This window comes from Equus caballus, chromosome 30, assembly GCF_041296265.1.
Source record: "Equus caballus isolate H_3958 breed thoroughbred chromosome 30, TB-T2T, whole genome shotgun sequence".
Classification (NCBI taxonomy): domain Eukaryota; kingdom Metazoa; phylum Chordata; class Mammalia; order Perissodactyla; family Equidae; genus Equus; species Equus caballus.
Window position 1 is genome coordinate 15,784,878 of NC_091713.1, and position 21,753 is coordinate 15,806,630.

A 21,753-nucleotide genomic window follows, 5' to 3' on the forward strand; every position below is an offset into this window, starting at 1 on the left:
CTTGTTATTCCTTACAGGAGAGAGTGGGCAGCCCTGGGAAACATGTCTAAAGAGGACGCCATGGTAGAGTTTGTCAAGCTCCTAAACAGGTGTTGCCATCTCTTCTCGACATATGTTGCATCCCACAAAATAGAGAAGGAAGAGCAAGAGAAAAAAAGGTGAAGTTTGAGGGCACGGAGTGCTCTGTCCTTATGCAGCCCAGTGTACTGATGCTTTTGCTTTACGGGGTGTCTATTCTAGATCAGGTGTCCTACTTCCCTTGGATGCCCACTTCTTATGGCAGTTGCTCAAACTTCCTGATGTGAGCAGGTGTTTATATTACTAGTTTTGGGGGGACAGGGCTTGCTGCTTCCATCTGACTATACTTTTAAAAGGAACTACCCATCCAGCATGGCAGCATTCCTCTTGTGTTACTACCCTTAAGTTTTTGAGCAAGCACCATGAACTCAGCCGCCCCTCCTCCTTGCCCTCTGGTCTGACACACCCTTTGCTGCTGTCTCCCTTGAGTTTCTAGAATATTCATACTCCATGTCATGGTTACCAGCTGTGCTGCACATAGGCCTTAAGTAGCCATTTCGTATTGGCTTTGTCTTCCAGGTGGCTTCTTACTGATTTCCAGGGGTTGGAGCGGGATCTGCTGAATGCGCTGTTCTCTTTGCGGGATTCTCTGTCATGATTGTGAACTCAACAGAATTATAGTTAGCACCTTATCTTATTTATCGAAGAGGTTATATTTTCAATAACTGACTATCTAAAATTTCTAGGCAATGAGAATGATGCCATAAAACCAGTTTTTCCTCAGATTATGTTATACTTACTTTAGAAACAGTTGGTTCTCTGATTTCCCACCTTAACCTGGATTGGACATAACAGGTTAGAAGAGAAAATAGCCTGATAGTGAGGGATAAGACAGAAACTATGAAAACTAGACACAAGAATTATAAAGTGTGGCAGTCAGGGGCCATTTAATATGAAGATAAACTTCTCCATCACTGTATTATGACATATATGATTTTTATGTTTGTGGTTATAACTCCTGAGTCATCGTGAGAGAGAGCACTAGATATAATTTATTCTGTTTAAGGGAATAAGAAATAGCTTAATACATTTTCGGAAGATATTTATCCAAAGGAAGTTTTGATTCTTATCAGAGTGGAATGAGATTCCTTTACTGGAAAATTGATTTATGTACTACAGTCCACATGTAGTGATGTTGAACCAATGAGGTGTAGCTATAAAGTCTTTGGAAGTATGTAAACATTGCTTTCTAAGTTCTTTTTTTAATGATAAATTGAATATTTAAGTTACTGCTAAGCATTATAAGCTGCGTTTTTCCTTGCAAAAATATACTCTGTCATGAGGTGAAGCCCATATAGAATCCTTCCAAAGCATTTAAAGACTAGACTTCCTCTATCCTGAAGCCTGAGCTCTGGCTTGTGGAACATTTTGGCCTGTGTACCAGCTGAGACACATTACAAGTAGGTCATGTTATTGCTATATTTTGAGCCTTGACTGTGGCTCGGGTGTGTTGTTAATCACTTATAGGAGTTTGGGGAGGAAAATAGGGTAACCCAGACAGTTCTCACGGTAGGACCAAGAGATGGTGTGTTCTTTGAGAATCCTCAGCAGCTTGTCTTTCATCCTGTCTCCAGCCTCCCTGTACTCCACAGCACTCTTAGACCCGTGTGCATCCATTCCTAGTGCAAGAGTCCGTGCTCCCTTGTGGTTGAGGGGGGAGCTAGGTGAGGTCTGCACCTAGGTTTACAACTGTTGTTTTCTGTTTTAAATTAAAAAACTTTAAATTTATTTATTTATTTTGAGGGGGGTGGAGATTAGCCCTGAGCTAAAATCTGCAGCCAATCCTTCTCTTTTTGCTGAGGAAGACTAGCCCTGAGCTAACATCTGCAGCCAATCCTTCTCTTTTTGCTGAGGAAGACTAGTCCTGAGGTAACATCCGTGCCCATCTTCCTCTACTTTATATGTGGGACGCCTGCCACAGCATGGCTTGCCAAGCGGTGCGTAGGTCCACACCCGGGATCCTAACCAGTGAACCCCGGGCTGCCAAAGCAGAACGTGTGAACTTAACTGCTGCACCACCAGGCTGGCCCCTAAATTTTTTTAAATTTCAGAAATAATATACAAATATATGCAATATAAATGATTTTCCATTTGTGACAGTTTATGAAGCACAAACTGAAAACCTTCCTTCCCACCTTTCTTTTTAATACCACTCTTCTCTCTATAGCTAACAAATGACAAGTTTAAGGTATGTCTTTCCAGACCTTTTTCTGTGTATTTACCTGGATTTTTCATTAAACAAATATAGTAAATGTCTTTACATATTTGGCCATGTAGTTCTGTCCTTTGTTTATGCCTGTTTGGCATTTCAGGGTGGATTATTCATTTCTGTACACATTCGTTGAGTGCTTGTTCTTTCCAGCACTGTGCTAAATCCTGAGGATGTAGCAGTGTGAGACAGGCAGTGTCTGCCCTTACACAGCATGCATTTTAATGATTGACGGATATATTGGTAAATTTATCACACGAATTTAATTGCAACTACATCGAGTAGTGTGAAGGAAGAGCTTGTGCTGTGAGTATATATAGAGGGCAATCTTCAGGGTATGGGTATATTACAGTGATTTAAGTAGTAGTATCTTACTGACAGACATCTTTTTCTATTGCTGTGCAGCAGTATTTCTTGCTGTGATCCTGTATACTGTGAGATTGACTCCATATGATAAATTTGTACTAGTGGAGTGTATGCTTTGCAAATTTTAATAATATTACCACATTGTTCTCTAAAAAGGTTGTGTTGATTTTCACTGGAAAATAAAGTCTTAAATTGTTTTTAGACGGGATTCCTTGTCTGAGGTTCATTGTCTGTCCTCAACCGTGTAGGAGGGAGGAGGAGGAGCGAAGGCGGCGTGAAGAGGAAGAAAGAGAGCGTCTGCAAAAGGAGGAAGAGAAACGCAGAAGAGAAGAAGAAGAAAGGCTTCGGCGGGAGGAGGAAGAGAGGAGGCGGATAGAAGAAGAGAGGCTTCGGTTGGAGCAGCAAAAGTAAGCTTGTTTTCTGGCTTATGATTAAGCAGGAGAAGTGGACTGCCACACTGTTGTCATCGACCTTTTAGCATTGTGTGCCTTAGAGTCATTCTGTGGTTTGTATGACTGGGAGGTAGACCGATGTTAGCTGCTTGCCGTTTGTACCAATGATGTGTTAGCAAAGAAGGCCTCATCTTAAGCATCATTTGGTTGCAAAAAGGGGACTGTATTGGAAGGATTTGGGATTCGTTCCCAGAACTCATGACTAGAACAGGAGCTAAGGTTTCTCGCTTTCTCTCTGTCTCTGGGTTCACATGATTTCTTGTCTTTGCTTCTCAGCTTTTGTCTCTGTTTCATTCTTCCTGTTCTCTGCAAGTTGTCACACTCTGCTTTGGCATGTGCAAGGCTGTCCCAGCCTGCGTTTATGTGGTCTTTGTTTCCATGCATCTGACAGACTGGCTGGGATCTCAGAGACCCAGTTACAGATCCCCAGGACAGAGAAGCTAGTTGGTCCAGCCTGTCAGATATCTATTCCTAAGTCCCCTAGTACGGAACTTGGGAGCTGAAGCCATTTCTTATTCAGTAAGGGCGATGAGAGCACCTGTTTCAGAAGGGACTGGTTCTTCAAGAGGGAGCCAAGGGCCCAAGGAGGAAGGGATTACCAGCCATAAAACACTGTGAGAAGAAGGCCTGGGGTCCAAGAGGTGGCACAGCATATAGATTAAACCAGAGAACAAGAGAGTCCATTGATTTTTCTTGATTATTTGTTCCTCAAAAGCTTCAAACTGACCCAGAGCCTCATTCTTCTCTGGAGAGAGACTATGAATACTACTCTGTTGAGGGGTGGGGGGCGGGAGAGGCATGCCCTAGGTGGACCCAGTGTCCTGTTTTATTCAGCAGTTTGTGAGGTTTTGCTTTGTTATTTATCTGTTTATCTATTAATAGATGGCTTTGAGGTCTTTGTTAAGTTGGTCACATAACTGAGTTAAGAAGCATGTGGTTCCTCTGAAAAAAGGTAAAAGAGAATTGTAATAGTTTACAGAAATTAGTATCTCTAAACCTAGTGTGCCCAGATATTATTTTCAGTGTTCTCTTTAAGACAGACTTTAAATGAAATGCTAAGGATCCTCACATTTTCACTGGTTTTATTTATACTTACACAGGGCCACCTGTAACATCTTTTAGCTATTCTTCTGCCTCTTACTGCTTTTCATGTATTTAGGTAGAGAAGCCATGGCCACCACTGAAATATCTCATCTTGCCATCGATGACAACCCGTCCTCTTAGAGCATCATGGTTAGAGATATAGGCTGGAGCCAAACAGCCTAGCCTTGAAGCCTGGCTCTGGCATCTACTAGCAGTGTAATCATGGACAAGTTACTGAGCACCCTCACTCCCTCCTCCCTGGAACCCTGCCTCAGAGCATGGTGTGAGGACCGAGTGGCTTAGTATGTGGAAGTGCTGTGAACACTCATGGCTCATATACAGGTGCAATAAATGCTAGCAGTGACGATGGTGGTGGTGGTGATGATGATGACAACGACAATGACAATGACATGCTTATTCTTCCTCTCCATCCCAGATCTTCCTTGAAAAACCCAAGTGAAAAATTAGAGGCCAAGTTTATTTTCTTAAGTCTTCCTTTTGGGCCTGGGACACATGCTGATTGATATATATTACTAGCTTAGTCAATTTTAAGAGTTATACATTATAAATGACAAGGACATTTTATTTTGTCGTGAATGATCTCCTGTAGTCAGACTAGTATATATTTTTTAATGTTTCTAGGCAGCAGATAATGGCAGCCTTAAACTCCCAGACTGCCGTGCAGTTCCAGCAGTACGCAGCCCAGCAGTATCCAGGGAACTACGAGCAGCAGCAGATTCTCATCCGCCAGTTGCAGGAGCAGCACTATCAGCAGTATATGCAGCAGTTGTATCAAGTCCAGCTTGCACAGCAACAGGTACGATAGACAAGCCCAGAATTCAGCCTCAGAGAGGGTTTTTAGTTTCGTTGGAACTCAAGTTCTTTAACACTTGCTAATGAATTTTGCATTAGTTAGCTCCTGAGGTATAAAGTAACTTTTAGCTGACCTTCCTTAGGGGAGACTTTAGAGTTTCACTGGCAGTTATGAAAGATAGTATATGATAGTGAAGCAATAAATGATGGGGCCACTGTCCTATTGTCGTAAGGGTGTTTGGGAGTTGCATGGACCGAGTGTCATTCTCGTGAGTCTGACGTAGACTCTGATAGTGGTCCTGGAACCGTGAGGACTCACTGGCGTTAGCTCAAGGATGTCCTTCAGGCAGTGCACTGTCACAGGCCCGGATAGCTTCCAGTAGGAGCGCCCTGTCCCCTGAGGCTGTCAGTTGGTTCTGCAGAGCTGGGTGGGTCTATCTTGATGTTTGTGCTAAGTACAGCAGCTAGACAGTGCTCATCCACAACACAGTGGTAGTCCTCCATCTCCCTACCCCCACATTTTGCTTCCACACAGGAGTAGGTGGTTTAGGAGGGAAAAACAAGGGTTTGAGTTGGGGGCGGGGGCAGATAACCCTTGGATTCTGTGCTGGCTTTGGCGCTCTTGTTTAAGCTCAGACAAGTTACCTGCTACTCTGATTGTTCTGCCTTTTCTCCCAGTCAGTAAGAATGGGATATAAAATCCTGGTACCTGTTTTGTTAACCTCACAGGACTACCAGAGGAGTACCATGAGAAAATAGTTACTCTCTAGGAGTGTTTGGTACATATGGAAAATAACCAACTTTACTTTCTTTTTTCTTTTTTCTTTTTTTTTTTGGTGAGTAAGATTAGCCTTGAGCTAACATCTCTTGCTAATCTTCCTCTTTTTTTGCTTGAGGAAGATTAGACCTGAGCTAACATCTGTGCCAGTCCTCCTCTACTTTGTATGTGGGTCACAGCCACAGCATGGCTGATGAATGGTGTAGGTCTGTGCCTGGGATCTGAACCTGTAAACACAGGCCGCTGAAGCAGAGCATGCTGGACTTAACCACTGTGCCACGTGGCTGGCCCCTTACATTCATTTTTCGCATCTTGCACAAGTCTAAAATGCCTCCTTGATCTTAACCTAGCTAAGTTTTACTTATTTAATTTTCACTTATAAAGCAGTTACCACCTGTCAAAAAATCTGAGTGAAGAAAAGTGTTACGTTAGTGTTGCTCAACATTTCTTGTTAGATGAAGTAATGCTTTGTTCTTTTGCCAAGCTCTTTAAAGTCCTTGAAAATTATTCTTACCTAAAATACGTTTTCGCCTGAGTCTTTACCATTAGTGAACAGTTAAAAAGCAGTGCAGGTTTTGTGCAATCCATGAGAGGAGGAAAAGGATGTCAAACAAGAGTTCCTTCAAGATAACAAGCGGTATTTTTGAGGAATTTCTTTTCTGTCCTCTAAAGCCTGTTTCTACTTTAGCGTATCACTCCCCTTTTCCTGCTTCTTTGATAGGCTTGGAGATAATTTTTCAGTGGGATAGCTCACACACACACTGTCCTGTTTGTAGACTGCTCTCACTTAATGAGAACACAGTCAATAGGGCAAAACCAAGAATATTTGAAACAGAGCTAGAAAGCTGTAATTTAGATTATAGCGATCAAATTTGGTTTATCAAATTGATCAGTTGTCTCTGGGAAGAGAAAAGGAAAGGGACTGAGGAAGAAACACAGGGAACGTCAGCCCCAGAAAGTATTGATTTTTATATAAATACTGAGCAAAATGACAAAATGCGAACACTTGTTAATTTGGGTGTATAGTTACAGGGTGTTTGTTACATTGTTGCTGTATCTTTCTGTGCTTTTAAAACTTAAAAGTATGGAAGAGGATTATGAAAATAATTTCAGTCTATTACATACAATAGTTGTATATTCATGGGCAGTGGATCCCGGGGAAGGAGTTGTTTATTCTGCTAGAGAGTTTCAAGAAAGGCTCACTGGACGGAGGGGCTGTGCGCTGGACCTGCTGATCATCAACAGAAATGCTTCTTTTGCTTTCCTTCATGTAGTGAATGTTCTGAGTGTGCTGGCTTGTTTTTGTTGTATGCGCTTTTTCTGGAAGCTGGTACTTTCTAGAAAACGAATTCGGAAATTATTGAGAATCTAGGCCTTGGAAGAAGGCATTTAAAAATCTTAAGTGTTACTAGCCTGCGCTAGCTGCAGAGAGGTATTGCCATTTGTTTAAGTAAGTGGTTTGTAAATGATATGTCAAATGAAATGTTTATACAGATATGCCAAAATACGTCACTGTCCCTAAACCATGAGATTATAACAGCTTTTTCCTCTAAATTTTCTCTTTCTTTTTTACTATTGTAAACACATGCTTACTTATAAATTAGTGTTTTAGTTTAAAAAGTTACTTAGATGCTCGTCAGCAGTAAAATGGATAAGTAAATTTTGTATTTTCACAATGGAATATCCTATAACAATGCAAACAAACTAAATACAATTACTTGTGACCCTGGAGATGAACCTCACAAAAATAATGTTGTGAAAGAAGCCAGACACAGAAAAGAGCATATGTTGTACAATTCCATTTATATAAACTTCAAAGACGGGCAAAGCAAATCTGTAGTCTCACAAGTCAGAATAGGTGTTACCCTTGGGGAGTGTGTGGGAAGGGGCGCCAGGGAGGGTCCTGAGATGCAGAGAGTCTGGATCTGGGTGTTGGTTACATGTATGTTTGATTTATGAAAAATGATCAAGCTGTGCGTTTATGATTTAGATACTTCTCTATATGTAATAATTCAATTTAAAGTTCCCCCAAAAGTTACTTAAGTAATACTTAGGTATTTCTACTAGTAATAACTATCCATCTTAATGTAAGAGAAGAACGTCCCAAAATAGTTGTCCTTTGGGTTTAAGGTGTATTTACTCTCCAATTTTGACTCAGAAGACATTTTTATTTCATATTTATGAATATACATATTTTAATCATAATTATGTAAACAGTGACGAATTTTCATTGAGAAAGTGTTTTGACCTCAAACTCCATTTTATAAGCCTATTTAATTCATTTTACAACGTGATTAATAGTTTTCAATTTAATTGTGATAAGAATTTTTTGTATATAGTTTACAGTGAAGATTTAATTTATTGATTTTTTTGGTCCATATTAGAATAATTGTATTTTATTTGTTGGTTACTTTGGGGGCCCACATCAGATTTTTACCAATTACAGCTTCTGCCTTTGTGAATTTTCTTCTGTGACCATTTATTTCTACCAGGTTTAATTTTCCTGATTCAAATTTTTTGTATCTGAATTGTATCAAGAAGATTTTCTTCTTTCAATATTAAGAACAAATGTTACAATGTTCAGTTTTTGCCCTTAATTTTATTTTGGGTTGATTATTTCTACCTACTTTAATTTTTCCTAGTTTTTCTGGTGATCCTCAAGTCACAGAAATGTGATCCTCAGTTGTAGATTTTTGGACATGTTGATTTTTTTTATCATTTTCAGCTGTTGGTTTGATATTGTACTAAAATTCATTATAGATAGGATAAAAACTGATAAAGTTTATTAGTAATTTCTTGAAGGAGAGTGCTTTGGTAGGGCAAAAACTGGGGGTCAGAATGCATTCCAAGGCGAATGTCCCATTTGTTAGCCTTCCTGGTCAGCGTATCTTCACTTTGTCTCGACTTGTAGGCAGCATTGCAGAAGCAACAGGAAGTAGCAGTAGCTGGGGCTTCTTTGCCTGCATCATCAAAAGTGAATGCAGCTGCACCGAGTGATATACTGTCAGTTAATGGACAGGCCAAAACCCACACTGACAACTCTGAAAAAGATCTTGAACCAGAAGCTGCAGAAGAAGCCCTGGAGAATGGACCAAAAGGTACAGTTTGGCGTATGTGTTCGTCCACCCAGATGTCATAATTGAGACTTCATGAAAAGCACAAGTCAGGAAGACAGGTTAACTAGATTTTGATAGTAGTTACATATTTGTGAGAATTGAATGCTTTTTCACTCATTTTAGTCTGAATCTCATGCTTCTGGTGACCCTTCCAATAGTATAGAAGAGCAAATCAGATATCCTGTGGACACTTTGGGTTGTCTTATTATATATATTGGTTATCTATTGCTGTGTGACAAATAACACCCAAATTTAGCAGCTTAAAATAATAATAAACATTTATTATCTCACACGGTTTCTGTGGGTCAGGAATTCAGGAGCAGCTTAGCTGAGTGCCGGTGGTTCTGGTCTCTCATGAGGTTGCAGTCAAGCTAGTGTCTGGGACTGTAATCATGTGATGGCTTGCCTGGGACTAGAGGCTGTGCTTCCAGAATGGTTCCCTCATACGGCTGGCAAGTTGGCGCTGGCGCTTGGCAGGAGGCCTCAGTTCTTGTGCTGGGAAGTCTCTCCTTAGAGCTGCTTCAGTGTCCTCAGCACAGTGGCTGGCTTCCTCCAGAGCACGTGATCCAAAAGAGAACAAGGCAGAAGTGGCCGTGTCTTGTGCCCTTCCTTGGGAAGTAGCACATCAGCACTTCTGCTGCATCCTATTGGTCACACACACCAACCCTGATACGTTTTGGGTGGTGACCTCAGTGCATGAATACCCAGAGGTGGATTACTGGGGGCCATCTTGGAGGCTGGCTGCCATATTACAATGTATTTTTTGAGACTAAAGTACCGTTTTACCTATGAGATAACTTGGGATTTTCAAAGGTCTGCTCTCTTTTCATGGGCAGCTCATTCATTTAACAATTGGTTGAAGATTTTCTGAGTGCTAGGGGTACAGTGGTGAGACAAAGTAACATACATAAAATATAAACTGTAGCCGTGGTAAGTACTGTGATGGAGTGAGAGGTATATTTTAGTTTGAGAGCATGTAATATGGGGCCTGTGACCTAGTCAGAGAAGTCACTGGAGGCTTTCCTGGGGAAGGGACAATGGAGCTGAGAGATCTGAAGCAAGAATAGGAGTTAACTGAGTAGGAAGAGAAGAGCATTTCAGTGACAGTGACCAGGGACAGTGGTAAGGTTCATAAGGAAGCTGGTTTCAGAAATCTTCCTTGCCTTTTTAGAACAAGTAATACAAAATAGCTTCAGGAAAGAGTTTGAAATCCCTTGGTTTACACCTCTCCTCCTTTTTTTTCCTTTTTCCTGTTATAAGAGTTTACCAGTATTTTCTAATGAATCTTTTGTCAAAGGCTCTGTTTTCCCTCAAAGGGAAGACCCGTTGAGTAGTCCAGCACACCTGGATACTGCTCGGTAACAAGCCCTTACCCCTTTTGACTCAGTGCCCAGCGGTTCTAGTCCTGTCCCAGTGTCTCTGTTTCTTTGAGCTCCTAGAATAGCCCCTAGAACTTTGGAATATTCAGAGGTCAAGACGTTTTTTCAAGAGAGAGACTGAAGTCAAGGCCCAGCTTTCTTTGTCCACATCCAAAAGTGAGTTTATTCCTAAGTCCACATCTCTCTTGTTTGTTAGAACGATTCTCTGGCTCCAGGTAGGGAGTTTCCAGGGTCATTCTTAAATCCCCATATGTAAATAGGGCGTTGGGAAAAATCACTTCTAAGATTGTGGATTGCTCTGTCACCTGAAGTGGTGTGACGCCCTCTGCATACCTGTGACACTGTGAAATGTAGTAACTTAGGGGGAGACTGAATGGGGAGGCTCTTACACTCCTGAGTCCCTGGTCCGAGGTGGACCGTATTGCACTTGGTGCCTAAGTACAGCTGGGCAGGTGGTCCTCTGCTGATGTTGCTGCCTGCAGGTGAAGGCTCATCCTCTGTAGCTTTTGTAATTCCTGTTGCCTTTAGAATCTCTTCCAGTAATAGCAGCTCCATCCATGTGGACACGACCCCAGATCAAAGACTTTAAAGAGAAGATTCGGCAGGACGCGGATTCCGTGATTACGGTGGGCCGAGGAGAAGTGGTCACTGTTCGAGTACCCACCCATGAAGAAGGATCGTATCTCTTTTGGGAATTTGCTACAGACAATTATGACATTGGGTTTGGGGTATATTTTGAATGGACAGACTCTCCAAACACTGCTGTCAGCGTGCATGTCAGTGAGTCCAGCGATGACGACGAGGACGAGGAAGGTAGAACCATGGGTCTGTATTCGGTAGCTGCTGGGTTGTATGCTGGCAAAAGTGGCAGTGGTTCAGATGTCAGCCAGCCTTATGCTTGCTGATTAACACTTCCTGGACGGGGGTCAGTCTCTTCATTAGTGGGACCTTGGGCTGAAAAGGTTGTGAGAGAAGCCAGCCTCCTGTAGGGGACTGGGGCCAGACATGAATCTTTTTTTGAATGATAATGAGGTCTGTTTGGCTATTTATTTTACTGCTTTCTGAATATTATTTTACTTCCAGCCTTGTGTGTTGAAAAGCTAAATGCAGAAGGTCATTTTGAAAATTTTTAAAGGAGCAAGCAAGAAATTCTGCCAACTCTGGAATTTATTTAAATTTATATTTCTGATATTGGCTTTTTACTAAGATTTTTTGATGTAAATACAGAAACTCACCAGAACATCCTACCTAAAAAACTTTAAATCATTCTTTCCTATTTTACTGGAGTGTAATTTTTTCTTTTCTCTAAGTAGACAAACTTGAGTGTTTCCAAGGACAGCCTGAAGTACGTTGGTCTAGGAAGTGTGTTATCGAATGTATTGCTTATTGATTGAGAAGATAGACTCTTTAATTGTTATCCAGAAAAGTTAGAACTCAGGACTTTTGTACACTGTTCGTAAGCACTTAAATATTCGTTGGCTTGATTGAGAGTGGTGTGGCAGGAGCCCCAACTGCGAGGGTGGGGCGGCACCTTCTCAGTTCTTGGCCGTCCCTCTCCTTTCCGGTGACGTGCAGGCAGACCGTGTGTTCTTGAAGAGGGCTGGGAACGTTGTTTCCCGGAGCGATGCTGGAGTGAGTTTCAGGAGGTGGTGGTGGAGGTGCGTGGAGGGAGGCTCACGCTCACGCGGCTTTTGAGGTACACAGGTGAATCGCATCGCCACACTGTGCCGCACTGCGCGCCCTCTGGGCTACAGTGGTATGGAGACACACACACTTGTCTTACATGGCATTTTGTTTTCAGCAATCTTTATTTCTGAGTTCCACTAGCAAGGTAATGCGTTGCCCATGGATACTACTGACTAAATGAGAAAGAAAAAAACCACCAGGAGGTGAGAGAGAGACTGAGCAGGCTGCAGGGTGGGTGCCGCTGCCATCGTCTCAGGTGCCCGCCGCAACATCGGGACCAGGGACTGAGCCCTGTGCTGGCCCTTCTGATGCACAGGGACTCGTTAAAATCAGACTGTTTGCAGATGTCTGGGAAGGAAAGTTTTTGTGTGTGTGTGCAAATTATTGTACTTACAAAGAGCTTTGTGAATAATGTGGAAGAATTTTGTGTTCAGAAATAGGTTGAGGTAATGTATTTCTCCTACTTGGCTGCCACAGAGCTTCTAAAAGGAGGGTACCTCCTAGTTGAGCCCTCCACCTATTATCGTTTGGGGGTTATTGATGTTGGGAAGAGCACTGGTAACAATGGCCGGGGTCTAGTCCCTCTAGAGCTGGGAACCTTGATGTCCTTGACCTTTGCTCTAATAGATGATATCCTCAAATGGAAAGTGGCATTGCCTGTCCTTGTGCCGTTCCTAATCATAAAATGATTTACAAGTAAAACGAATCCGTTAAAACCTCTGTATCAACAGTAAGAACAGTGAGGATTTATTGCTCCCGAGAATTGTGTGCTCAGAGTGAGCATCTTTCTCCCGCCTGAAGATGTGGCTCACAGACTGCGTTTGTCCATGTGCCTCATGCCTCCTTCGGAGGGCTGCTGCTGTGCTGCCATGTCTGTCCTCGTTGTGTGGTTTATGGGGGGAGTCCTTTCTAGCTCAGTTGAAGGGGGAAGAGGAGTCCAGGTTTTTTGTTGGTTTGTTGCTTTGGTTTATCTTAGTTCTTGAAAGATAGAGGAGTTTGTTTTCTTGGAAGAAGCGTGGGTGGTAACCCATCCTACTGCTCTCATTCTCCACTTTCTTTATTGTTTCCAGGTCCCAAGTCTGCTTAAAGTGATGAAAGATGCATTGTTCATCCATCCCAGTAACTTTTAGCTTTACAAATTTTGTACAAAATTTACATCTTGACTTTGTGGACCAATAATCGGTTTCATGGATATCGTTATAGGCAATAGTATACATTTTAAATGGCTCTGTATTTCTCATTTGTAAATGAAGGACATTTAATTTTAAGTATTGCTATGACAAAGCAAATCTGATTTGGGCCTATTTATAAGAGTGTCATCTGCTTTTTTAAAAAATAGACTTTTTTTTTTTAAAGATTGGCGCCTGTGCTAACATCTGTTGCCAATCTTTTTTTTTACCCCCTTTTTCTCCCCAAAGCGCCCCAGTACATAGTTGTATATTCTAGTTGTGAGTGCCTCTGGTTGTGCTATGTGGGACGCCCCTCAGCGTGGCCTGATGAGCGGTACTGTGTCCATGCCCGGGATCCAAACCAGCGAAACCCGGGCCACCGAAGTGGAGAGCACGAACTTAACCACTTGGCCAAGGGGCCGGCCCCTACAAATAAACTTTTTGTTTTAGAATAGTTTTAGATTTACAGACAAGTTTCAAAGATAGTGCAGAGTTCCCATATACTCTGCATCCAGTTTCCCCTATGGTTAACATCTTATATTGTACTATGGTGCATTCATCAAACTAGTGAAACAATAGTGATACATTATTAACTGAAGTTCATATTTATTCAAATTTCCTTAGTTTTTACCTGATGTTAGTGGATCCCATCCGGGATGCCACGTTATAGTTAGTTGTCATATCTCCTTGAGCTCCTCTAGGCTGTGAGAGTTTCTCAGACTTTCCTTGTTTAAGTTCCTAGTGGTGGCCATTGACAGTCGTCATGCTTTTAACTCCTGTTGCCGAAATTCACTCTGCCATGTTATAAACCTGAAAGTCGTCTTCTTTTCTGTGCTGAATATTCTCTTGACCTGTTTTTCTTGGGGCTGTTTATATTTAATATGTGAAACAGACTTTGAAGCTGGTTCATAATTTTCTCTTTCCTGCAGGTTTATAGAGGTATTTTTTTCCTAACCTTGTATCAGTACAGTTCAGAAAACTATTAACCAGGGCAAACCTAGAATCAGAACTCATTTTTTGCCTCTGGGATCATCCCTGAGCAACACAGGCCTAGTGAAAATAATTGAGTTTTCACTGTCTCTAAATGCCTACCTCTCTACTGTGGTTTTTCTTGTTTTACTCTTTATATTTAAGACATAAAGAAAATAATAGTCCACATAAGCTCCCTTTCCAGAAACTTCCTAAAGCAGAGTGGACTTACGTATTGTTGAAAAGGAGGATCAGAGCAACATTTTCCTTGGTCTTTTTTTTTTTAAGGAAGTTTAGCCGTGAGCTAACATGTGCCGCCACTCCTCCTCTTTTGCCTGAGGAAGACTGGCCCTGAGCCAGCATCCATGCCCATCTCCCTCTGCTTTATATGTGGGATGCCTGCCACAGCATGGCTTGCCAAGTGGTGCCATGTGCACACCCAGGATCTGAATCGGCGAACCCCGAGCTGCCAAAGCAGAATGTGGGAACTTAACCGCTGCGCCACCGGGCTGGTCCCTTCCTTGGTCTTACTCAGATGAGTGAGATTCCTTCTGTTGGGAGGAATTAGGAATTGAATGGATGTGGAAGGGAAGAAGTGGGGCTTAGAAATAGCAGCAGTGGTCAGAGTACAGAGAGAGAGAGGATACTGACTGCTACCACCACCAGATGTTTACCACTGGGCTCCCAGGGCCCAGGCAGTGCTTGGCGCGTGGCAGTTGCTCAGATATAGGAGTAAATGAATGAGGGAGTGAACCAGTGTATGCTCGCATGCACATGAGTTGTAGAACGGATTGAGAGAATTCTCCTGAGCAATTTCTCAAAGAAAGGATAGGGTTTAAATGCTTGATGCAAACAGGGTTTTTTTGGATCTCTGCACTGACTTGTCTTTATTCTTTCTCATAGAAAACATCAGTTCTGAAGAGAAAGCCAAAAAAAATGCCAACAAGCCTCTGCTGGATGAGATTGTGCCTGTGTACCGACGGGACTGTCATGAAGAAGTGTATGCTGGCAGCCACCAATATCCAGGGAGAGGAGTCTATCTCCTCAAGTTTGACAACTCCTATTCTTTGTGGAGGTCAAAATCAGTCTACTACAGAGTCTATTATACTAGATAAAGATGTTGTTACAGAGTCTGGAGTCTAGGGTTGGGCAGACAATGGCATTTAATTTGGAATTTCTTTTGACTTTGTAGAGCGTTGCAGTCAGTGTTTACCCTGTTGATTTTGGTCTGATGGTTTGTGAACTCTTGCTGGGAATCAGGATTTCCTTGAGACTCTTAGGAGTTAATGCTTTGGGGTTAACGGGATTCCTCAGACTCAGCTGGCCCTTGGGTGCTGACCAGCAGAGTCACTAGTGGATGCTGACGTTACACGAGCTGTGTGTTAAATCTTTAAAGTCTCCGAAATAAAACCTCCCAACGTTGACCCCACCTGGCTGATGGCTAGTCCGTTGCTGCCTGCTCCACGTGTCTTATTGAGAGCCCGTAGTTACCCTGCCCTCTCATTGGAAATCCTTTTGTTAATAGTCTACATGAGGTGCAGCTGACTTTGACTGAAGGTCGTCATTTTTAAAACTTAAAAACTTAAGACCTCACAGATGATAATAGAAAATGAAATTGTCTCAATTTGATCTTGTTCTGAATGACCCAGATTGTTTTTGCTTTGGGCGTGGCTGTTTAGTTCAGTTATATTACAGGGAATTATTTTTGAGATAATCTTAAGATAGAATGTTCCAACCTGATTGATAATTTGAGGTATCAATATGCATAGAACCTCAGACATCTGTGTAAGCAAGCCTTCACAAACTCTCAGTCCTTTTTCTTCATCTGACATTCATAGTACCGTAGCAAAGCAAAATTAGTTCATTTTTGTCTTGATTTTGCTTTTTAGAGCTTCTCAAATCGAAACTGTTTTCTACACAAGCATATAGCTAACTATATTTTGTAAACTCAAATTGGCACCTACTGAATTAAAATGTTTGAAATCATTTAAATATAATTCAGTGTGTGGGGAATAACATTGCACTAATATGGAAATCACTGCCGGAGAGAGTCCGTTTTTTTTTTTTAATTTGTTGCTACTTAGGCACAAACCCTACATGATTCCAGTTTGGAATTACTTATTAGAGAGAATTGGAAATGCATATGTCCATGCTTAAATTTTTTATAGCTTTAATCTGTATTATATCTTTATTGATGGGAAGAGGTACATCTTTGTTTTCCTAAAAACAAATATGGATTAATTGCCTCAAATTTGTCTAAGTGATTGACTAGTGTAGAGATTCTTGTTTTCAGAAGGGAGGGCGGTATAGATAGAAAGGGACAAAGATGGCAGTATACACGTGATATTATTATATGTTGTTACTGAAATACTTAGATTTTTAAAATTTCAAATAATAAATCACTCCTTGTCGGAGGGTTTCCATCGATTAGCTGCAGTATATCCAGTTCACTACATAAGGGGCTGTTTATTTTTTGTGTGTGTTGTATTTCTGTTTTTTTTACCTGTTTTGTTTACCTGACGTTAGATGGTAAATCTAACTCTGTTCTCTTTTGGTTGTTCAGAAACTGGATTATTTTCTCCTAAGCAGTGCTTAATTTGTGTTTTCTAATTTTGATTCAGTAGTCCCAGCTCATAGGTGTCTACACTGTTACATCCAGAACATTTGTCAGGCTGTCCATCAACTCTCATGTATATATGGTCTAGAAACCACGGGGTTAGGCACTTCCTGGCTTTTTTTTAAATGAGAAAATATTGTATTTAAAATGTAAAATAAACTTTTAAAAAGCAGGCACTAATATATATTTCTTCCAGCCTTTGATTACAGATTTGTCCTTGCACATGTTAAGATGAATTATCTTCTAAAAATATAATTGTTCTTGGGAGCAGTGTATGTTACTTTACATAGCAGCAATTCCTGTCACGTGTTCATGTCGGAACGTTTTTGGTTTTAAACTTTTTTATTGCCTTTGGCTGTTGATTAGTACAGTACAAGTGCAATTTCAAAAAGATCCTGAAAATAATATATTTAATCAATTAAAATGTTGATCCGTAATTTGTTGACGTTTCATTGATATAGTTACTCTTTGAAGCACTAGTTCTGTATCTCATCATTTGGGTAGGACAAGAAGAAATGTTTTAAGTGATCTTCTCTGTTTAAAAAGTTAAAACACAACAGCAGACTATTTCTGGCTGATTATTTAGTTTTGGCGTGAATTACCCTAGAGGGTTGAAATAGATTTAAAATGTTTCAGACTTCTTGGTGGAAAGGAAGCCACTGACCTTTCTTATTGAAAGTGACTTAGTATAGAATTATTTCCCCTGCACAACCGTATGCTTACCATGTTTGCAGTATATGGAGAGGGCCTACTTTACAAAGAGCTCCTGAGGTGTGGCCCCTGCAAAGCAGTGGTGAGGGGGGTGCCCAGTCAGTGTGAGGGGGAGTGCCAGAGATGGTTCTAAAAATGACACCCCTGAAATGCAGAGTGACGTGGACATTAAAGTTGTTTTTCCTTTTGAAATGTGGAGAGAGAGAGAATGAGGTGATCATCTTGGTTTTTTCTGTGTTGGGGTATCATGAAGCCAAACCAGAGAACAGTTAGGGAGAGCTGCCGACATGCGAGCACACGATGGAAACCAGGCTGCTGAGTCTGACCGTCTGTCGTACGGAAGAGGAGGAGCAAGCAGTTCAAAATGAGAAATGGGAGCCAGTCGTTCCGTGGGACCCAGAGTAGAGCAGTCTACAGCCAAAGCCGGCTCTCCGTCTGTCCCCAGCTCCTTCTCAGTTCAGCACTTCCGTCGGCACCCTAAAATAGAAGCATGTGTATCTACCTGGGGCAGAGCAGATCTTAACGTCCATTCACTAACTTTTCAAAATGTGTTACTCAGTATTGCACTTTCATCTCTCATTATTTGCCTAGGATTTTTCAGCTTGCTTATTGAAAGTTTTTTAAGACCAGGTTGATTATTGTCCTTTTCACCACCCTTATTTTGAATTTATTACATCGTCATTATTTCAGGTGCTTATTATTTTGCTTGATTTGTTCTGTAATGAAAGACGGAAGCGCTAGCTCCATTTTTATTAGTTGACGTGCCACTTATGGGTTGTGATTTGATTAGGGTACTTAATTCAGTACCAGGAAACTAAGAGGCTGACTTTTCCAGAATTGACATTGGCATTTGGACTCAGGTAGTTAAACATGGGGTAAAAGTATAAAATAGCAGTTAACTTACCTGTTGTAGCTGTAACGAACGCTTGTGTGTGATTGCTCAGTTCGGCCAGACGACGACCTGGTGACTTGCAAGGCTGTATCTGAAAAGAGCAAGTACAAATTCGATAATAAGTGCTGATTTTTTATTGACCTTTCCTTAATGGTATATCTATACAATTATAACAATTTTTGCCCTTTTCTGAGATAATGAATTTAAATGTCTCCAGTTGAAGGTGATATAACTTTTTTGGGGTGGGGCATGGTAAAATATGGAAAACATAAACATGTCTTTTTCATAAAGTCTACAATTTTGCAACTTTTAAAATTCCAGGTCGTGTTTGGAGAATTTTTCTTGTTAGTGAGTCTGGGTCTCCTGTGTTCTTATCTGCTGTGTGTTTTTCCATAGAGTGGCTCTCTGGCCCTTTTTCTGTGATTGAACGTTTTAGGTTACTTCGATTTCTTATTGTGAATGGTTTTCCAGTGAACATCCTTTTATATGTCTTACTGCAAACCTGCGTGAGTTTTTCAAGAGTATATATACCAAAAAATGGAACTGCTGGATCATAAGTTCTGTGCATTTTTTATTTTAATGGACCCTGCCAGGTTGTCCTCCAGAGTGGCTAAACCAATTTCCCTGGTAGTATGAGAATACTGCTTTTTTTAAAGATTTTGTTTTTTTCCTTTTTCTCCCCAAAGCACCCCTGGTACATAGTTGTGTATTTTCAGTTGTGGGTCCTTCTAGTTGTGGCATGTGGGGTGCCACCTCAGCATGGCCTGATGAGGGTGCCGTGTCTACCCCCAGGATCCGAACAGGCAAAACCCTGGGCCACCGAAGTGGAGTACGCAAACTTAACCACTCGGCCACGGGGCCAGCCCCAAAAGAATACTGCTTTTTTTCCGTCAACACTTGATAGTTATTATCAGTGTTGGTCAATCTGATGGGTGAAAAATAAAACTTCATTTTTATGTGTGTTTCCCTGATAACTAGAAAGATGAAACACCCATTTTTATTGGTCACTTGTATTTCCTCTCCTCTAAGACCTGTTTATGTCCTTTACCCATTTTTCAGGTGGGTAATTTTTTATATTGATTATTAGCATTTAAAAATATAGTTTGTGTACTAATCATACATTATATATAAGTGCTTTCTCCCATTTTGTTGCTAGTCTGTTAGTTTGGTTTAGTGTTTTGTGTGTGTATGTGTCTGTTTGGTCACAGATGTTATAAACTGTGTTGTCAGTTTTATTCAGTTTTTTCCTTTATGGCTTTTACTTATATCCATATATATATATGAGTCTGATTCTGAACTCTGTTCCATTTATCTATTTGACCTTTTATGTGCTAATATTACACTTAAATTGCTATAGTTTTAAAATATATTCTGATACAAGGCAAATCTCCCCTTTTTCTTGGCTTTCTTCCATATGAATTTAATCATTCGCTTGTCAGATTTCATGAAAAATCTTAATGGGATTTACATTGGAATATTGCATTGAATTTATAGATTAATTGGTGGAGATTTGGCCTACTGATTTTTAATGTGAGCTTAGATTGCCTTTTTAAAAGATTGATCATTCTTTGTTCTTAAATGGTATCTTTAGTAGACGAGATGGAAGATACAACCCTTAAGAGGTCTTTCCTGCCATTATTGGTTAGAATACTGGCTAATCTGGAACAACAGAGACTCAAAAATGAAATGGTTCAAATAAAACAGTTTGCTCTCCTGTATAGGCCAAAGGAGGTCATGAAGGGATTGACAGCCGCACGTTTCTTTGATTTTGTTGCTCCACCATCCTAAGGGTTGGTATTTGATTTTGTGTGCATAGTTAGAGGCAGGCTTGCCAGGATCGCATCACCGCTTAAAGTAGGATAAGGGGAGGGTTGGTCCATGCCCAGTTTTGAAGGGAAAAACCCTTGCTTCTGTTGGCTTTCCGTTAGCAAGTACTTAGCTGTGTGGCCTCCTCCGGCTGCAGTGTCTCTAACTGGGCAGTCATCTGCCCAGCCAACACTCAGAGAGGGGCAAGGGTCTGTTATGGAGTGGAAGTGGATTCTGGGGACAGTTAGCAGACTGCATTTATCAGGTGACTTTTAAAATATCTAACTTTTCATTGATTTTTTCTATTATAAAACCCTTCTGCAGTTCATTCATTTTAGAAAATTTAGACAGGATCTATAGGTGAAATGAATAAAACTAAAGTTATAAACCTACCACTGGGAGATCATAGTTATCATTTGGGAACTTTCCTTCTGTTTTTTTTCTAGTTTTCGATTATGATACAATCCTGGCATACTCATGGAGCGTAAATGAGTGCTCACGTGCCACCACGCACACTGGTCACATTAGCCCTTTTGCCTTATTTGCTTCAGCTCTTGTCTCCATGATGAAACGTCAATGATAGTTTGAGCCCTGTGTGCCTTCCCCGATCACCATTCCTCTCCGTTCCTCCCAAAGACAGTCGTCATCCTGATTTTCATGTTTATCATTCCATGTGGTCTTTATAACAATGTATGTTGCCAGAAAAAGGAGATAGTATAGTTTTGCAGAATGCTTTGAATTTTATAGAAAATAATATCATTTGACACTTTTTCCTGATCTACAGTGATTTTAGTGGGTGGCTGCATATAGCTCTACTCTTAGAGTAATCCACCGTGTGGGTACCGTATATCTCCATGTGGTCACTGTCCTGCTGTTGGAATTCAGGGTTTTCCTCAGGTTCCCACTGTTGTAGACGTTCTTGCACGTGTCTGCTTATGTAGAAGTGCAGGAGTTTCTCCCGTGTGTACCAAGAAATAAACCTAAGCCAGAAGCCATGTAGATCTTCACCTGTTCTCGATAATGCGAAACTGCTCTGTAAATGATGGCGCCAACTTCAACTCCCAGAAGCAATTTCACCAATTTGATGGGTGTAAAACAGAATTTCGTCTGTGGTTTAATTTGCATTTCCTTGATAACCAGTGAGAATAAGCATCTTTCCGTGTTACTAGTCTTCTGTATTTTAAAATGTTCTTTGCATTTAAGTGTTAAGTACACCTGAGATTTATTTTGGGCGTGAGGTAGGAGTTTGATGTTATTTTTCTATAGAAATAACTAAAATTATTCCAGTATCGTTCATAGACTAGTTATCCTTTGTATATTTTTATGTATTTATTTATGAGTCTGCTATATAGATACAAAGTGTATACACACACACACACACACTTTGTGTGTGTATATCTGTGGGCTTTTTATTCTGATGTTATTTTTTTGTCTACTTTTGTACTAGTATCACACTCTTAATTACTTTAGCTTTAAAATAAGTCTTACTATCTGGGAGAGTGAAATGCCTTTCCCTTCCGCTTTATTTTTCAAGATTGTTTTGGATAGTTTTGGTACTTTGCTGTATGAATTTTATTTTTTTTTTCCTTTTAACTTTTTGAATATTAATACATTTACATGATTCAAAAT

At 40.8% G+C, this 21,753-nt stretch overlaps 1 protein-coding gene across 6 annotated transcripts in view; it reads left to right on the forward strand.

Moving 5' to 3' along the window:
- The window catches only part of ACBD3 (acyl-CoA binding domain containing 3), a 39,239-nt gene extending 22,087 nt beyond the window's left edge, over positions 1-17,152 (forward strand). For 3 of the 6 annotated variants that reach the window (XM_023632679.2, XM_070255627.1, XM_005607970.4), the window contains 6 exons: positions 18-158; positions 2,902-3,060; positions 4,831-5,005; positions 8,691-8,877; positions 10,803-11,099; positions 15,002-17,152. In XM_023632679.2, the coding sequence (XP_023488447.1) occupies positions 18-158; positions 2,902-3,060; positions 4,831-5,005; positions 8,691-8,877; positions 10,803-11,099; positions 15,002-15,213 (1,171 nt within the window). In that variant the 3' untranslated portion in view covers positions 15,214-17,152. The remainder of the gene's footprint in view (positions 1-17; positions 159-2,901; positions 3,061-4,830; positions 5,006-8,690; positions 8,878-10,802; positions 11,100-15,001) is intronic. The other 3 variants (XM_023632680.2, XM_070255628.1, XM_070255629.1) reach the window with 1 other exon arrangement.
- The last annotated feature ends 4,601 nt before the right edge of the window (positions 17,153-21,753 follow it).